This window comes from Artemia franciscana, chromosome 1, assembly GCF_032884065.1.
Source record: "Artemia franciscana chromosome 1, ASM3288406v1, whole genome shotgun sequence".
NCBI lineage: Eukaryota > Metazoa > Arthropoda > Branchiopoda > Anostraca > Artemiidae > Artemia > Artemia franciscana.
The window spans coordinates 49,994,286-50,013,843 of record NC_088863.1 but is presented as its reverse complement, the minus strand read 5'-3'; the positions used below and the strand labels follow the sequence as shown (position 1 = coordinate 50,013,843).

Below are 19,558 nucleotides of genomic sequence, written 5' to 3'. Positions count from 1 at the left end.
CGACGTAGAAACAGAACTGATATTCTGGTTAGCGGAAAAGGCGGCAAGTTTTTATGCAGAGGTTACTTTAGATTTTGTTGAGAGGTATGATAAGTATTACAACAAACTTGATAACTATGCTGGTAAATAGAGTAGAGTATGTACTTAAAAATAATCATTAATAATCATTCGCTATGTACTTATGATCCAACGGACCTTAATTAAAAATACGCCTTGTATGTTTGAGTGACAAAGGCCTTAGCTGAATTCCGTGCGCCTGTGTGTCAAAATAATAATATAACCGGCTTGGGTGGTAAAACTCCAACTTATGTTAAACTGAATTATAGTAAATTGATATCTATCTTATATTTAAGCCCGTGACTTTGCACTGCATTCGAAGAAACAGCAGAGGTTCTCCGGGCTTATTCGCTATCTTTCCAAGCTAATCCCTGATTAGCCACATTAACAAAAAAATTTTTTTCAATTGCCTTAAACTCATTTTCCGTAAGCAATTTATGAGGGGGGCTTCCCCTTCTTCAGCCCCATGCATTTTACGCTAACGATCTGTAGTGGATTCAAAATGCAGCTCTTGTGCGAGAGCAATCATTCTTAAAGAATTAGGGGGGAAAGTTAATCTTCTGCGTGAACAGCGAGTAGAAGGGGCAGTCTCCCTCTTATACAGAGTGAATTATGCTCGTTTTTCCTTAATAGTGCTCCTTACTTTCAGTTACAAAAATTTGTTGTTTTTATTTATTCAATTTTGATTGATTTTTAAACCATGCCAAGACCTGCCCAAGCGATTATATGGGCTAGAGCTTCCATAAATCACCAATTCCTTGCTAAATTGTGTACATCAATAATTGTAAATAGGTTGGTAGATTTCAACTTTCTATGTTTCCTTGCAATTACGAATTTCCTTGCAATCCTTGAATGTTGGATTGTAATTAAAATTTAGGTTGTAATTAAAACAAAGCTTGAAAAATTTAGTAGAAACCTTTTCTGGAAAGTGGTATTATTGAATCAGTTCTTTGAAATATTGAATAAAAAAAAATAAGTTTTTTTAACTGAAAGTAAGGAGCAACATTAAAACTTAAAACAAACAGAAATTACTCTGTACATGAATAAGGTTGTTCCCTCCTCAACTTCCCGCTCTTTACGCTAAAGTTTGACTCTTTCTCTCGACTCTACTTTTTAAAACAGTAAAAAACTTTAGCGTAAAGAGCGGGGTGCTGAGGAGGAATAGCCCCTTTCATATACGAAGTAATTTCTGTTCGTTTTAAGTTTTAATGTAGCTCCTTACTTTCAGTTAAAAAAAATTATTTAATTTCTGAACGTTTTTGAATTAATGCATGTTTTGATTTTGGCTCTCCGCAGATAAATAATTACAATGAAATTTGCATATCAATTTATTTTTATGGCTATATGACTTTCTCATAGTTTTGATCGGATAATTTTGAGAAAAAAGAGAGGGGGAGGAGGTCCAGTTACCCTCCAATTTTTTGATTATTGAAAAAGGCAGCTAGAACTTTTGATTTTTTAACAAACGTTTTTATTAGTAAAATATACGTACCTTAAAAATAAACTAAGGTAACGAACTTCTGTATTCGTAAATTTTTACTACGTATATGAGGGGGTTCGCCTTCTCGTCAACACCTTGCTCTTTAAACTAAACCTTGAATTTTGTCCCAATTCCTCAAGAATGGCCCTGAATCACAAAGGCCGTAGAATTAATAGTTGAAATTACTAAAAACAGTTTAGCGTAAAGAGCAAGGTATTAGGAGGAGGTGAGCCCCTCACAGGCGTAATAATTTCTGTTCATTTTATGTTTTAATTCTGCTCCTTACTTCCATTTGAAAAAAAAAATTCATATTTATCTTTTCATTTTTTATAAGAATGCCAGAAAATCCTGCACCCCCTTCATGGAAATTATCTCCCCCCATGACAAATTCCTCCATGGAAAGTTCCCTCCACATAACCCCTCCCCTCAACATCTCCCCCAACCAAAAAATCTCCCTGAAAACGTCTGTACACTTCCCAATAATCATTAATATAGTAGGGTTCTCTGATATGCTGAATCTGATTGTGCGATTTTCGTTAATATTCTATTACTCTTAAGGGGTATTTCCCCCCTATTTTCTAAAATAGCGCAAATTTTCTCAGGCTCTCAACTTTTAATGGGTAAGACTAAACTTGATGAAACTTATATTTTTAAAATCAGCATTAAAATGTACTTCTTTTGATGTAACTATTTGTCTCAAAATCCCATTTTTAGATTTTTGGTTACTATTGAGCCGGGTCGCTCCTTAATAGAGTTCGTTACCACGAACTGTTTGATTTTTACTATTGAATTACTATTGGAAGGAGAGGGGTATTATTATTCATGTGGATGGAAATTCTACATTATTCTGATCGTCTACATGAATGAAACCATTGCAACTTTTTGTAATGTTATATATAATGTAAATTCAAAAGAACCGATTGTAGATTTTGAAAGTGTTTTCAAGGTTATGCATTTATTCCTATAGAGCCAAAAGTAAAGAAGCCTATGTTCTGAGTGATACACACGAATTTACCTTACCAAAAAAAAAAAAAAAAAAAAAAAAAAAATGCCGTATTTCTTGAAAAACGGAGATGGAAAGTGTTTTTTTGGGGGGGAGGGAGAGTAGTGGAATGGGGGGCGGTGGATGATGATTAGGACCATGCGCTTCTCAAATGTAAAGACAATAAAAATCCTATCCAGGATTCTTGTTCGGGAGAGGGAAGATGGTTACAATAATAGGTTTAATAGGTAGGCTAGTGAATCCTTAGACTTGAGCAATTTGATTAGAAGTTTTTTATTTCGTACGAACTTTTACTTTCATTTTCAAACAGTTCGTGGTAACGAACTGTAGTAAGGAGCGACCCGGCTCAATAGTAACCGAAACTCTAAAAATGGAATTTTGGTACAAATAGTTACATAAAAAATTGCATTTTAATGCTTATTTAAATATATGACTTTCATCAAGATTAGTCTTGCCTATATAAAGTTACGAGCCTGGGAAAATTTGTCTCATTTTAGAAAATAGGGGAAAACACCCTTTAAAAGCCATACAATCTTAACGAAAATCACATCATCAGATTCAGCGTATCAAAGAACCTTATTGTAGAAGTTTCAAGCTCCTATCTACAAAAATGTGGAATTTCGCAATTTTTGCCAGAAGACAAATCACGGATGCGTGTTTATTTGTTTTTTGTTTTTTTTTTTGTTATTTTCCCATGGGTCATCGTATCGACCCAGTAGTCCTAGAATGTCGCGGGAGGGCTCATTCTAATGGAAATTAAAAGTTCTAGTGCCCTTTTTAAGTGACCAAAAGATCGGAGGGTACCTAGGCCCCCTCCCACGCTCATTTTTTCCCCAAAGTCACCGGATCAAAATTCTGAGATACCCATTTTATTCACTATAGTCGAAAAACCTAATAAATATGTCTTTGGGGACTACTTACTCTCCCGCAGTCCCCGTGGGAGGGGTTGCAAGTTACAAACTTTGACCTTTGTTTACATATAGTAATGGTTACTAGGAAATGTACGGACGTTTTCAGGGGGACTTTTTTGGCTTGGGAGGGAGAGTTGACGTGGGGGGGGGGGTCCGTGGGAGGATCTTTTCATGGAATAACTTCTCATGAGGGAAGAGACTTTCAATGAAGGGGGCGCAAGATTTTTTAGCATTATTTAAAAAAAACAATGAAAAAATAAATATGAAAAGTTTGTTTCTACTGAAAGTGAGGAGCAGCATTAAAGCTTAAAACGAGCAGAAATTATTGCACCTATGAGGGGTTTACCTCCTCGTAATACCTCGCTCTTTACGCTAAAGTATTTTTAGTAATTTCAACTATTTATTCTACGGCCTTTGTGATTCATGGGACATTCTTAAGGATCTGGGACAGAGTTTAAGCTTTAGTGTAAAGAGCGAGGTATCGACGAGGGGTGAACTCCCTCATATACGCAATAAAAATATACGAATATGGAAGTTCGTTAAGTAAGTTAATTCGTAAATTATGTACATGTTTTACTAACGAAAATGTTCGTAAAAAAATTAAAATTTCTAGTTGCCTTTTTAAGTAATCAAAAAATTGGAGGGCAACTAAGCTTCCTCCCTCTCTTCTTTTTTCTCAAAATCTTCCAATTAAAACTATGAGAAAGTCATTTAGACAAAAAAAATTAATATGCAAATTGCGTTTAATTATTTATGTGCGGAGAGCCAAGATCAAAACATGCATTAATTAAAAAACATCCAGAAATTAATTAGATCTTTAATTTCTATTAATCTCATAAAAGGTTGAAAAAAGAATGGTATAACTAAACACGAGCAGAGAGAGGGATTAGTTGTTTCATAAGATCAAGATTTAGATAATATTCTATTGTGTCGAATTTGTGTTTCAGGTCAAATAACACTAAAATCAAGACATTTATTTTAAGGGTAATGTTTATCCAATTCGTAATATTATAGCTAATATTTTTTTTCCGATACTATTTAAGATACAATTTTTGACTAGTAGAAGGGGGTGTTTGAAGAAAGCCGGTGCAGGTTGACTTTGAGTTTCAACGAATTTGGTGAAGGTTTCCACACACGTGTTTAACTGGTAGGCATTCAAAGCCAAAAACAAGTATAATAGCAATAATTGTATGAATGGTTACTTTGAGGTAACTCGTTGAAGATCATCATAACTATGTTTAACCGAAGCTTTCATAACTGTTTTTTTAGCTTATTTCTGACGATTTTGCAGCCCCTTTTATTTTATTCAAATTTAGTACCGAATGGGCTACTGCTAAAAAGTGTTTAACCAATAGAAGTCTTTTTCATCATATATAGAATTTTCAGTTTTTCCTAATTATTTAAAAATTAGGAAATTCATTTTCCAATTTAACTTTCACACAACTTTAATTCCCACTATTTTTGGTACCTTAAATATCAAGATGAGAAAAAAATATTCTGGTTTACATAAACACTAGGCTAGCCTGTCTGGCCAAATTCCGTTACAAAATAGTTATCATTTTAAACCTATCAACATAAATGATTATAATTATTTTCATAACATTAATCATCATAATTATTTATATCCGTGTTTTCTTTGTTCTGTTACATACACTATTCAATTTTTTTGTTGTTTGCTTGTATTATTATTTATTCACCGATACTTTTTTCCTTTTATAGCAAGAATGTTCTTGTGTTTGTTTTTAACTTAAATATAATTTCTAAAACATATTTTTCATAAAGCATAAAATGTATACGGATATATAAGATATATTTGTCTTCAATTATTTTTGCGCATATACCGTGATTGTGTGCACATCTATCATCGCTTATATTTTGGTACAGATGACGCAATAACATCATTTCGTTTGCCATTTTTACATCCTACAGTTGGAAAGACCTAAAGGGAATTTTCTGTGATACTTTAGACCATATTTATAGCCTTTATTTTTGTAAATTAAACTTTTCAATAATAGTTTAGTGTCTGTCAGAATAGAGTGACTTAGATACAAACAGAAAACATACTATGCAAATAGATGTGATTTCAACTATTTCAGTAACCAGATTGACAGTGTTTTAGCTTACACATCTTTTTTTGAACATATTCAAAATGAAACAGGTTATTTTTTCTTGGTGAACAAATATTTGTTTCACTTCTTCAGGCATATAAAACAGTCAACAGCATAAGAAACAACAACGTTCAGTCTAAATGTGACATTTGAAGACACATATTATACAAATGCATGAACATTGCCACATCTCAAACGCAATCAATGAAATGTTAAATGAAAGAATAGAAACATTCAATGAAAATAGTCAAAAAACTTTGAAAGAAAATATTTTCTCGACTAGATTTAAAAGAATTATTTAGAAGCCAGTGCAGGGGGTTGACCACTAACAATTGCCTAGCAATCCAAACGGTATATCTCAAACATTGCAAACGAAAGACACAGGAGAAATAATCCTCAACGAAGGATCATGATTGAGGAAATCAAATCAAATGTTAAATATGCAACAAAGGGTTTTCTCAGAATTCAAATTAACCAGACATATGAGAGTTCATATTGGAGAGAGAGCTCATACTGGTGAAAAACCTCATCCTTGCAACATCTGTGCTAGAATATTTTCTCATAAATACACATTATTCCAACACGTGAGGGTTCATATTGTAGAAAAGCCAGATACTTGCAACATCTGTATTAAACCATTTATTTATGTATACCAATTATCCACCCATAAGAGAGTTCATGCTCGGGAAAATCCAACTAGATTTAAAATATGCAACAACAGGTTTTTAAAGAATTCTAGCTAATACTAGCATATGAAACGTCATACTAAGAAAGGCATTATGTCCAAGTTATGCGCAAAACTATTTTTTCACGGATTGGATTTATGAACTTACATGAAAGTTCTCACTGGAGAAAGAGCGTATACTTGCACCATCTATACTAGAGTATTTTCTCATGAATCCACATAATCTAACCATATGAAGATTTATACAAAGAGCAAAACACATGATCCTTTGCACCCCCAATTTCATGCACTGGCAAAGCATGTGAATTAGCCGCTTTCTTCATGAGATAGCGAGTGTTTTAAATTGACCAAGCAAGAATGAAATGATGTTCTTTTTTGTATTGTAATATTAAAATATACTATTTGTTTCTCAGAAAAATCTTACTAATTTTTCTTGAACGATCTAGAGCTAATTTTATCATAGCAGCAGTGCTCATTGCCCGATATTTATAGATGCCTCCTGGAAATAATGACAAATAATAGGCGGTTCTTAATTAGAATTACATAAGAAACGAATGGGATACATAAGAAAATGAGAAAACATCAGAAAACATAAGAAAACATAGTAAAACGAAAATAATCTACGCTTAAACATTACAGAAAGAATATGTGATTTGACACAATTGGTTTTTGAGGCCCTAAACTGTAAAGTGCAAATAATAACAGAAAGCATGATAGTAGAACTGGCAACAGAAATCAGATTAACGTTCGAAGGGAATGAAAACTGCATTAAATCTGCAATAACAATGACAGGGTTCAGAGTGGAAGAATATTTGTTTAATTTAAATTTGGTTAATCTAACCGAAGTTGTTATAATTTAGTTGATTGCACCTGAACATGATAGAACAAGAGCTAAGAGCTCATATGGCACTTGTGACGAGGCGAGAAGAGCTAAGAGCCAAGAAATCATATGGTATGAGCTCTAACAAAATTCTATGAATCAATAGATTGATTTAAAAAGGAAAATAAGAGGCTTAATGCCGGTCAGGATTTAAAATAAGAGCTCTGAGTCACGATATCCTTCTAAATATCAAAATTCATTAAGATCCGATCACCCACTCGTAAGTTATAAATGCCTCATTTTTTCTAGTTTTTCCTCTCCCTTTAGCCCCCCCCAGATGGTCGAATCTGGGAAAACAACTTTATCAATTCAAATTGTGCACCTCCCTGACACGCCTGCCAATTTTCATCGTCCTAGTATGTCCAGAAGTACCAAACTCGCCAAATCACTGAACCCCTCCCCCCAACTCCTCAGAAGAGAGCAAATCCAGTACGATTCTGTCAATCACGTATCAAGGACATTTTTTTTATTCTATCCACCAAGCTTCATCCCGATTCCTCCACTCCAAGTGTTTTTCCAAGATTTCCCATTCCAACTCTCCCCAATGTCAAAAGATCTGGTCGGGATTTGAAATAAGAGCTCTGAGACATGAATTCCTTCTAAAAATCAAATTTCATTAAGATCCGATCATCTATTCATAAGATAAAAATACCCCAATTTTCACATTTTCCAAGAATTTCGGTTTCCCCCTCCAACTCCCCACAATGTCACAGGATCTGGTCGGAATTTAAAATTTATACTTTAAAGCACAAGATCCTTCTAAATATCAAATTTCATTAAGATCTGGTCACCCTTTCGTAAGTTCCAAATACCTCAATTTTCAAAATTACCCCCCCCCCCTCCAATTCCACCAAAGAGAGCAGATCCGGTTCGGTTATGTCAGTCACGTATCTTAGACGGGTTTCTATTCTTCCCATCCAGTTTCATCCAGATCTCACCGCTTTAAGTATTTGCTAAGATTTCCGCCCCCCCCCCAACTGCCCCCCCCATTACGCTTGATCCGGTTGAGATTTAGAATAAGAGATCTGAGTTACAAGGTCCTTCTAAATATGAAGTTTCATGAAGATCCGATCGCTCCTTCGTAAGTTAAAAATACGTAATTTTTTCTTATTTTTCAGAATTAACCCCCCCCCCCCCCAATAGAGCAGATCTGTTCCAATTATGTAAATCACGTATGTAAGACTTCTGCTTATTTTTCCCACCAAATTTCATCCCGACCCCTCCAATCTAAGCGTTTTCCATGATTTTATGTTCCCCCCTCAGACTTCCCCCAATGTCACCAGATCCTGTCAGGATTTAAAATAAGACCTTTGAGACACGATATCCTTCTAAATATCAAATTTCATTGAGATCCGATCACCCGTTCGTAAGTTAAAAATACCTCATTTTTTCTAATTTTTCAGAATTAACCCCTCCCCAACTACCCCAAAGAGAGCGGATCCGTTCCGGTTATGTTAATCATGTATCTAGGACTTGTGCTTATTTTTCCCGCCAAGTTTCATCCCGATCCCTCCACTCTAAGTATTTTCCAAGTTTTAGGTTTCCCCTCCCAACTCCCCCCCCCAATGTCACCAGATCCGGTCGGGATTTAAAATAAGAGCTCTGAGACACGATATCCTTCTAAATATCAAATTTCATTGAGATCTGATCATCCGTTCGTAAGTTAAAAACACCTCATTTTTTCTAATTTTTCAGACTTACCCCCCCTCCCCACCTACCCCAAAGAGAGCGGATCCGTTCAGATTATGTCAATCATGTATCTGGAACTTGTGCTTATTTTTACCATTAAGTTTCATCCCGATCCCTCCACTCTAAGTGTTTTCCAAGATTTTAGGTTTCCCCCCTCCAACTCCCCCCAATGTCATCAGATCCGGTCGGGATTTAAACGAAGAGCTCTGAGACACAATATCATACCAAATATCAAATTTCATTAAGACCCCATCACCCGCTCATAAGTTAAAAATACTTCATTTTTTCTATTTTTTCCAAATTAACCGGCCCCCCACTCCCCTCCAGATGGTCAAATCGGGAAAACGGCTATTTCTAATTTAATATGGTCTGGTCCCTGATACGCTTGCCAAATTTCATCGTCCTAGCTTACCTGGAAGCGCCTAAAGTAGCAAAACCGGGACCGACAGACTTAGAGACAGACCGACAGACCAACAGAATTTGCGATTGCTATATGTCACTTGGTTAATACCAAGTGCCATAAAAAAAAACATAATTACATGGCCCAGTTGCTAGTGAAAAAGAAGAATGTTGATTTATGCGAACAAACATCCCAAATGATAAGTTTCAGACAACACAAACCAGCAAAAGGCAAAGAATCCTTGCTCAGAAAGGCTTGAAATAACAAACTAGACATCCGAAATCATAGATTTGAGATAATTTAACCCACAAAATACAAAAGTAAATATTCCAAACCATATGTTTCAGACAACAACCACCAGTGAAAGGTTCATATTTCTAGCTCATAAAAAACCAGAATTGCAAACAAAACACTCCAAATTATAAGTTTCAGGCAATACACATCTACAAAACGCTAATAAACCTTGCAGAGAAAGGTCCAAAATACCAAACTAAACATCCAAAATCATAAGTTTAAGCCAACACACACCTATGAAAACCTAGGAAACTAGGAAGCTCAGAAAATTCTAAATTAGTTCACTAAAGATCCCAAATCATTAAAGATCAAAGTTTTAGACAAGTCAACCTATGGAAATCAAATCTAACATCTATAACACCTTTTGAGATATTAAAGTACATATTTCAAGTTTTGATATTGCTCTTTGTATTAAGGTGAATGTTTAAACTTTACAAGACCTATGATTTAATTCACTTTCACCCTCTTAGCCATCTCATGAAGTTTTATCTAAATAAGTCTATTCATACTAGTGATGACAGTTAAGTAATGGTAGGGATGGAGTTGATTTTTTAGTCCTGGAGTAAAAAACCTTTTAAAAAATCGCAAAATTTATTGTTTTACTTACATATCAAAAAGAGTCTCTGAGAAATTTAATTGTCATAAAACATTCACTCCCCCTCTCACCCTCTTATCTTGGCTTTTTTGTAACGAGGTAGATATAGTAATTCTTTTTTTTGTACCAGGACAGCAAGGTTTTTCAATTAACGGATTTTAAAACTAAAATTAGTCACTGGTCTCTCTATCAGCCCAAACTCCATTCCCTCTACTATCAAATTGTCTAGTAGACTGTTTCTCTTTTTCAACAGCTTTCCCAGGCTTCTACTTTCAGTACAACTATAGGCATTTTGAAGCATTTTTTGCTTTTTTACTGTACTTGCCTACTTGTACTTGTAGCGGGACCAGACGAGGACGCCTCACCCGGCATCTAGAGGACTACATATGATTGACTCCCATTTGTCGCGATCTTGTGCCAACTATTCATCAAACCAGAGCCAACAGCTCTCCCACTTTCTGCCAAATCTTCGAAATCCGCCAACAGGGTTGAGGTGATTTTTGGCAGTTGCCCACCAATTTTTCAATTGACCACCAGGTCACGTGCGCCAACCTGGCAACGGGGCATCTAGCAGTACTTGCTTTATGATGCGGTTTTTGGGTCTTCTAAGCACATGACCAAGCCAACGCAGTCTTCTCTGTTTGACAGTCGTGGCGACGGGATCGATTTTACTGCAGTGCTGGCGCCCATAAACATTTGAGATTCTGTCGGAATATCGAATCTTCAGGATTTTTCGTAGACAGCGGTAGTCAAAGACTTCCAAATCATGGAGATGAAGCACCTTCAGTAGCCTAGTTTCGACTGCTTAAAAGAGGACAGATCTAACAGCTGCTTTGTATACAGAAATTTTTGTCTTCATGCTGATCTCCCACCGGCTCCACAAATGGCGGCGGAGTTGTGAGAAGATGGCCTGGGCTTTGTTTCGCTACACTGGAATGAAACTATCCTACCTCCAAATGGGCATCGAATCAAACAGTCCTACCTCCAAATGTGCTACGAATCAAACTATCCTACCTCTAAAACCGCTACTTTTCAGGAGAGATATTTGAAGTTTTTAAGATTAATTTTCCAGAACTTCAAAAAGAGGTTATAGAGGAACAACCGAACTGTAGAGTTTCTTTCTTATTGGCTATGTATTAGAGAAGATTTTTTTGACCTACTTAGGTCAGAACGTCGAAAAACTGGATATAGGATGGTAATCATATTATCTACATAAAAACAAAACAATTATACGTCCCATTTTTGGACAAAGGATAGTTACAAACCTGAGAAGCCCTGCTGAAGGTTCACTCCTATGTCCGTCCGTATTGTACCAAATATTTCACAATATATTATTTTAATTCATATTCAAAGTATGAAAAAAAGAAAAACTACTATTCGAAGTATCAAAAGTGAAAAATAAAACAAAATTAGTCAGAATCATCCGACTCTGCAGAGCCTTCTTCTAAACAATCGAACGGGAGGTCTCTGAAAAACTGGTGGTAAGTTTTAGGAATCAAATTTTTTTTTACAAAGGTCTTGATTGATTTTTGGATACTATTTGCAAAAGTTGAATATATCCAGCATTTGGCATGGCCTATTCTAACGCTGGATACCATATGCCAAACGCTGGCCTATTGCTAAGGCTGGATACCTGTTGCCAATAAAGTATTGATGATGTGACTGAAGTTCAAAAATCAACCAATCAGATTCCACCCGTAATGAGTAGGTCAGGGTTTGAGTGCCAACAGGTATTCAACGTTTGGCATAGGGTATCCAGCGTTAGGCATAGGCTATGTCAAATGATATATATATATATATATACATATCTATATATATATATATATATATATATATATATATATATATATATATATATATATATAAATATATAATTATATATATATATATGTATACATATATATATATATATATATATGTATGTATATATATATATATATATATATATATATATATATATATATATATATATATATATATATATATATATATATATATATATATATATATATATATATATATATATATAGCGTTTGGCATAGGGTATCCAAAAATCAGGGGTTTGTGGTTGACTGCTCTACCCAGGAATGAGTGAACCTGACTGGCCAGAGGGCACCAGAGGGGACCTGAAGAAATCCACAATATCTAAGGAAAATAAAATACCTAAATGGTCTACTGTCTAATGTTATAGTAACATAGAAAAGGCAAAAAAAGGAACCAGAATAAGAATCAAGCAATTTTCTCTACCTTTCCTGGCTTTCTCTCTAGCTAGTTCCATTAGTATTCTTCCTCTATTAATTTTGCAACTTCACCCTTACTTCATAATTGCAAATTTTTACTATAAATATTGACGATTGGGAAGGCAAAGGTTGCCATCAAACTATCCCATGTCCAAAAAGACGTATCGATACTTTAGAACGGCAATATCCTAAGTCCAAACAAACTATCCCATGTCCTGCAACTCATCAAAATTTACTGCTTGAAACTAGCCCGAGTCCAAATAAGGACATAGAATAGTTTCACGGTGTGAGAAAAGCAAATTTGCAACATAGGATAAGAAAGAAAAAGGCGATCTAGTGGCGTAGGGCCAATTCTGACCACAGATTTTGGATTCAGCACACAATTTAGCACAAGATAGACTACTAATCCCTTTTTTTCCATTTTTGGACATAAGATAGTTTGATTCGTAGCACATTTGGAGGTAGGATAGTTTGATTCGACGCCCATTTGGAGGTAGGATAGTTTGATTCCAGTGTAGGGCTTTATGCTCTGCGGTTGCGGTTCTACTCTGTACCTGAAGGTTGCAGCCTCCATGAGGGTCTATTACTGAGCCAAGATGGGTGAAGTTATCGACTTTTTCCAACTCTTGTCCGTAAAGGACAAGCTGATAATCTCACTGTATATTTAGATCCATGACTTTAATTTTGGCCGTGTTGATCTTCATACCCAGTAGCTGAAAGAAATGTGCTATTTCATTTAACACTGCTTAGGCAGTTGCTGGGTCAGCAGTAAGAGCGTCGATGTCATCTGCACAGTACAGGTCAGATCCATTAATGCCCAATCCCATAACAACACCATCAAAACTCGAGAGTGCCCTTTCTAGAATCCAATTTATACAGTAGTTAAACAAAACAGGGGACAATATACACCCCTGTTTCACACCGCTTTCTACACTGAAGGACTCAGTTTCCTCACCCAACAGTCTTACGATCGATCTGCAATCCTCGTAGTAGGCTTTCAACAGCTCTACGAGTTCAACTGGCATACCGTCTTCCGCCATGATTCACCAAAGATTTTCGCGGGTTACTGAGTCGAACGCAGCCATAAAATCAAGGAACATGTTAATTATGGGGAGGATGTAACGTTCGAACTGTTGAAGAATAAGGCAAAGAGTTAAGATCTGGTCAGTTCACCCTCTCTCTCTTCGAAACTCGCACTGATTTTCACGCGTTCGCTCATCCCTTGCTTCTTCGAACCTTTTAAGCAAAATCATCGCAAATACTTTGGTAGCCATATCCATGAGTGATATCCTTCGGTAGTTATGGCTGTCGTATTTGTACCCTTTTTTAAATACTTGGATTATCACTGACACCTTCCAATCAGACGGAAAGATCTTCTTGTCCCATATCAGACTGAAGAGGGTTTCTAGCTGCTGCGCTACAACGTGTGGTGAGGCCTTGTAAATCTCAGGAGGGAGACCATATTCTCCAGGTGACTTGCTGTTTTTTAGCCGTTTGATCGCGTTTAGTATCTCTGAAGCTGAAGGTGGTGTCATGTCGATTTCATATGGTGGTCATTCAGCTGTAGGTGGCAGCAATGGTGTTGCATCTTGCCCATCGGTATTTCGATTAAGGAGGTCTTTAAGGTGACTCTTCCAATGATCAAGTTTGCCTTGTAGATGCTACCATGAGCATCTTTTAGAGGACCAGCGATAGGTGACTTTTTTCTAGTTACTTCTTTGAAGGTTCTATACAGCCTTCTCGTATCATTATTTCTGGCTGCTTTTTCCATCTCTATGGCAACCTCATCTTAAAATTGTTGGTGGTCTTGACGCAAGCTGGATTTAACCTGTTTACGCAGCGGCTTTTTTACTGCAATTGATGCGTTTGATGCCTGTCGCCTAGCCTCGATTAGCCTTACAGTTTTCTCAGAGACATAATTTTCCCTCGTCTTTGCAGGAGCATAGCCGATGACTTCAGTTGCCACCTTTTCCGTTGTGTTCCGGAATTTTTTCCATCGTTTGGTAAGGCCTTCATCGCAGTCCGTCAGGTTTGCAAACTGGTTCTTTAACTTCAGTCAAAAGTCTTCTTTCACCGCTTGGATTTTCAGTTTCTCCACGTTTAACTTCCTTTTTAGGGGTTTTCTCTTCCTCGCGCTCAACTTCCAGAGTATTTTCGCACCTACAAGCGTATGATCCCTTCCAGATTTTGACCCCTTGCATGCCCTTCTGTAAGCTCGAGAATTGATGATTGAGGAGCACCAACGCTGATGGATCAATATATGGTCAATTTGGGCAGCTGTGGAGCCACCATTTGAGCGCCAAGTTATCCTTTGAGAGGGTTTGTGTTGGAACATTGTATTGGTGATGAAAAGGTTATGAGATTTCGCGAACTGGAGTAGTCTATCACCATTGGAACACCACTGGCTGTATGTGAATGGATCAACAATATCGCGAACATTGGGGTCTGCTGAGCCAACATGGGAGTTTCAGTCACCCGCTAAAACTCGCCTACCCGGAAGTCTAACCCCGAAGTCTCGCCTAGGGCATTTCTGCATTGTAATTTTCAGATCAGAGTAGAAAGATTCCTTATTAGCATCCGTTGCCACTCTCGTAGGTGCGTAGACAGGAATGATAGAAATGTTGGATAATCTCCTTTAAGTCGTAGTCTGGCTATTCTCGGGTTCTCTGGATCCCACGCAAGAAGACATTTTTGTGCACGCCTATCATAAAGCCGACTCCATGGTCACCAGATCCATCATGCGCACCAGAGTTGAGGAATGAGTAAGAGTTGTCAGAGTCACGGACTGGTATGGTTTCTTCAGACACTCCGTTAAATCTTGTCTCTGATAGACAAAGAACGTCTGCTTGGTAACGATTCATTTCCATAGCCATCACTAGCCATGTTGATTCACGCCCCACGGATATCACATTCCACCTATAGACTCAGAATTCATGCTTCTGTAGATTTATTTCGCAGGGACAACGTATTTTTTACTCTACAACGTGCAAGGATTTGAGGCACATAGTTGGCCTGTGTAATACAACTTTCTCTCTTGCTATAAGGTTTAAAGAAAGAAAGCAGGTATATGGTAACCAATCTGATTTATACTCATGTAAAACTGTCGATTTCTATAAACGGGACCAAATTGGTCTTTCACCTTCAAAACTTGCTACATACAATAAAAAACTTCCCAGCACAGATTTAGGCAAGCATTTTTTTTTTCACTTGTCGGTTTTGGGATCATGGGAAGAAAGTGCTGAATCGATTAGATATAACAAACTACAATCTACCATGATCATAAATCGGAGCAAAAATTTATGAACGGGAACTAGTGAAGTGCCTGAAGTCTGTGACCCAGAGAGTTTTGCAATGCGTAGTCATGGGGGACTTCAACTGCAACCTGCTTGACAGCACGTGTGCCCGTAGTCAGCTTCTAAACGGCATCTTTGATGACAAACTTATCATCCTCCCAAAAGACAGTGATTACTCCTTCGTTCATAATTCTGGGTCCGTTTCAAACATTGACCACATGGCCTGCTCTAAGAATATTAACGGAAGTGTAACTGTTCTAAAAGACGCTGTCTTCGCTGATCACTTACCCCTAGTAGCATCTCTAAGCATAAAACCAGCTCTGCGTCAACCCAAGAACGACAAATGGAAAGTAGTAAGTGAATGGGATAAAATTAATACTACTTTGTGTCATCAGGTGCTGAACTCACTTCTTGTAAAGATACGAATCCCCTTCCATTTACTCCAAGTGAATCCGAATTTTGGTCCCGCAGATGCGAGAGTACTCATCAATATATTCTGTGCCGTAATTACTCACTCGCTCCTCTTAGCTGAAAAAATAGCAGTTCCTACTAGAAAGGTTATAATGAAAACAGAAATTCACAAATTCTCGAAAAATCCGGCCCTAGTAAAGCGTTGCAACGATACTAAGTTTTGGTTTAGAATCTGGCAAGATTGTGATAGGCCCAAATCTGGTCCTGTTACCTCTGTCCGTTTATGGACGAAACGAAAGTTTGACAAGAAACTGAAAGCTCATCGTACCAAATTAAAAGAAGAGTACTCCTCCAGAATTGAAAGTGACCCAAAACTAATCTGGAAAGCCCGGTTGAGCGAACCGGCCGCCGAAAAACCCATGATTCGATTAGCGAAAAATATTGGGAATAGCACTTTTCCAACGAATTCAGTGCCCCCGACCCACCGCAAACCGGCTAGAATCGGTATTATCCAACCAGTGTGTCCCTGATTTTGTCGTTAATTACGAAAGCGTACATGAAGCTATTTTAAAGCTGAAGAAGAAACATTACCGTGGTGCAGACGAACTGTGCGTACTAAATCTGCTACACGGTACCACTATGCTTATTGAATATCTGACGCTGCTATTCCAGATTATTTTCACCACTGGTATAGTACCTGACTCTTTTTGTGTCGGTTTGCTCTCGCCCATCCTTAAAAAAGGGAAACCACCAGACCAATGCTCTTCGTACAGGCCAATCACTGTTGCTCCAGTGCTCTGTAAAGTTCTAGAGATCTTAGTCTCAGAAGAAATTCAATATTCGTGCCGAATGCCTAACCACCAATTCGGTTTCCGACCAGGTCTGAGTTGTGCTCACGCTCTCTTCAGTCTTGCCGCTATTCTAGCAGATTCTCACGAATCTGGTGACCTTATAGTGATTGGTGCTTTTGATGTGAGTAGAGTGTTTGATTCGTCGATTCACGCTCAGGCCCTTTTAGCCTCTTACCAGCAAGGTGTAAACCTCCGTGTCACTAGCGTACTGTACGATATGTATTGCCGTTTAAAAGCGCGTATAAAGATAGGTAACTTCCAGTGGTTCTTCCAGTAAAGAAAAGTGTCTGCCAGGGTTCATTATTATCCCCAAGTTTGTACAATAATAGTGTTTTAAATGCCCAGGCATGTGTTAATGTTTCATGTATCTCCAAGATGTGTCGCTACTTACATACGCGGACGATCTATTAAATCTAAGTCGGTCTATTAGGGGTCTGCAATCAAATTTCTTGCTTCTACGTGATGAATACCGAAAAATCGGCCTGGCTTTCAATACTTCTAAATCTGCAGTTCTTTTTTTCAACGATAGCCCTTCTCAGCCTGAACACCTCCTGCTGGGTGGCGAGTCAATTACCGTTTCATCTCACGTCGTGTACCTGGGTCTACCCATAGGCTGTAAACTTAACGAAACTCGTCTACTGCTCTTCAAACACGTCGAGATAAAACTCCGCACCAAGTATGGGTCTATCGTCGGCAGCAGACTCCTCTTATGCCGAAAGTATCTCGCGAATATGCATAACCCTATCGCACTGACGCATAATCTATATGTTGCCTCATTTTGGAATTTATTAACTGACATCCAAAAACACAAGCTCCGGTCCCTTTATTTTAGGTTCGTGAAGTTCCTGCTGCGATGCCCCCTGTGGACGAGAAATACTTATATGATTGATAAGCACAGGATTGCAGACCCCAGTATCGTGGTAAACCGGTTGATTTCTAATTTTCAGGCAAAATGGAACCACCCCTGGCTTAAACACTTCTACAGTTCTTGATTGTGTATTTTTCCATGTTGGGTTTTAAATTTCTCTTCGTTTTTCTTCTCTTTTTTTTCTTTTTTTTTTTCATTGTACTCCGTTTTGTTCCATGTGAAAAACACGGGTAATAAATATTTTACTTACTTAAATAATAATGATAAGTCTCAGAGTTGGACTATCTCCCCCTGACCCAGGGTCGTAGCTCCAGAACTTTTATTTGGGGGGGGGGGGGGGCAAGAGGGGTCTCTATCCGGAAAGTCAAAGGACGTGGACTATGTAACAATTTTTCCTCCAAATTATTGGAGTGGGTGCAACTGCTCCCCTTGATTCGAAAATTCCCTTCGCTTGAAGCGAAGGACAAGTAATTTTGAGCCAAGAGAATAGAGTGAATATATTTTCTACAGTGTTAGATACTTTTGAACATCATTTAATTTTCACTTGAAATCAATTTGAAAGGTAACTATTGGCAAGGAAACGCTAATCCAGAGTTTCTAGGCTGTTGAACTTTAAAGTCTGGGTTCCAACTGGCCTTAAGTTTCATGGTTCAGGAATTCCTCCTTCATTACAATTACTAACTTGTAATGTACAATCGCAAAGCATATTCAACTTTTTAGACAAGGAGTTGTATAGGTGCGTTTCCGTTTGTTTTGGATACATTATAGTGCAGGGAAATTTGTTTTCAAATAACTGGTTACGCAACGGTTGTAAATAATAATGCACAACAAAGACATAATTTTACAATAATCAGTAAAGTGTGTCAGTATCAATCATTTGGTGGTAGATGTAGAAACAAATTGTTTTTATGGTACTTTTATGATACACCCCCTACATCTCAAGAAGTGAAGTTAGGTTGATCCTAAACATATATACCTGAGTATAATGAAAATATAATACTTTACAAACACAATTGGGCTATATATTTGGACATTAGGGAAGGGGTAAATTACAGCGGGTCTGCATGCATAAAGTATTTGCAACAATTATTATGATATTATGAAGCAATAATTGTTTTCACACTGTCCAAATACTGTACCCCCACTCCCCACTCCCCAAATCCGCAAATTTATAGCCTAAATTATATATTTCCCATCTATTCAGTAAATTATCTTTCTCTTTTCTTACACTAAGTTGAAAGAAACTAGTGACAGAAACCGGTTTCCAGTGCGTCAACGCATAAACAACTTGAGATGCAGGGGATGTATCCTACTAGCATATATGTCTTGAGGCCAAGTACAAATAGCTAATACATGTTACATTATTTAAAAAAACAATAAATTATGTTAGGTCTCGTGATTTTTTAGCATAAATTCACATTTTAATTTGAATGTGTGCTAGAATTGCCAAATTCGAACTATCTAAGTACTGAGATATTAGCTTCAGTCAAAATAAAAGATACAGGAATAACCCGATACAGGTAGATGAGTTGTTCCCATTCATTAACAAAATAGCATCTTATTGATGTTAACCCAATTTAACTGATTTTACTGCTTATCTTCTTTTATTATAGGAACAATCTTCCACGTGAATAGTCTGCGAAATCAAGTATTGTGCTTTCAGTAAACTATCCTCGTTTCATTCATTTGGATAACTATAGTTTCTTCATGACGAATAGGTAAAGATTTGTTAATTTATTTGTCAACTTCGTATTAAGCTTTTAAAAAAAAAACAATGCTTTTCTTATAGAAGT

At 37.1% G+C, this 19,558-nt stretch overlaps 1 protein-coding gene across 4 annotated transcripts in view; it reads left to right on the top strand.

The window, feature by feature from the left end:
- Positions 1-19,558, top strand: part of LOC136031002 (snake venom 5'-nucleotidase-like) — a 102,740-nt gene that overhangs the window by 11,012 nt on the left and 72,170 nt on the right. For 3 of the 4 annotated variants that reach the window (XM_065710192.1, XM_065710184.1, XM_065710167.1), the window contains exon 2: positions 19,379-19,483. In XM_065710192.1, coding sequence (XP_065566264.1) covers positions 19,473-19,483 — 11 coding nt within the window. In that variant the 5' untranslated portion in view covers positions 19,379-19,472. Of the gene's footprint in view, positions 1-18,646; positions 18,677-19,378; positions 19,484-19,558 lie in introns of those variants that run through there. The other variant, XM_065710176.1, reaches the window with a different exon arrangement.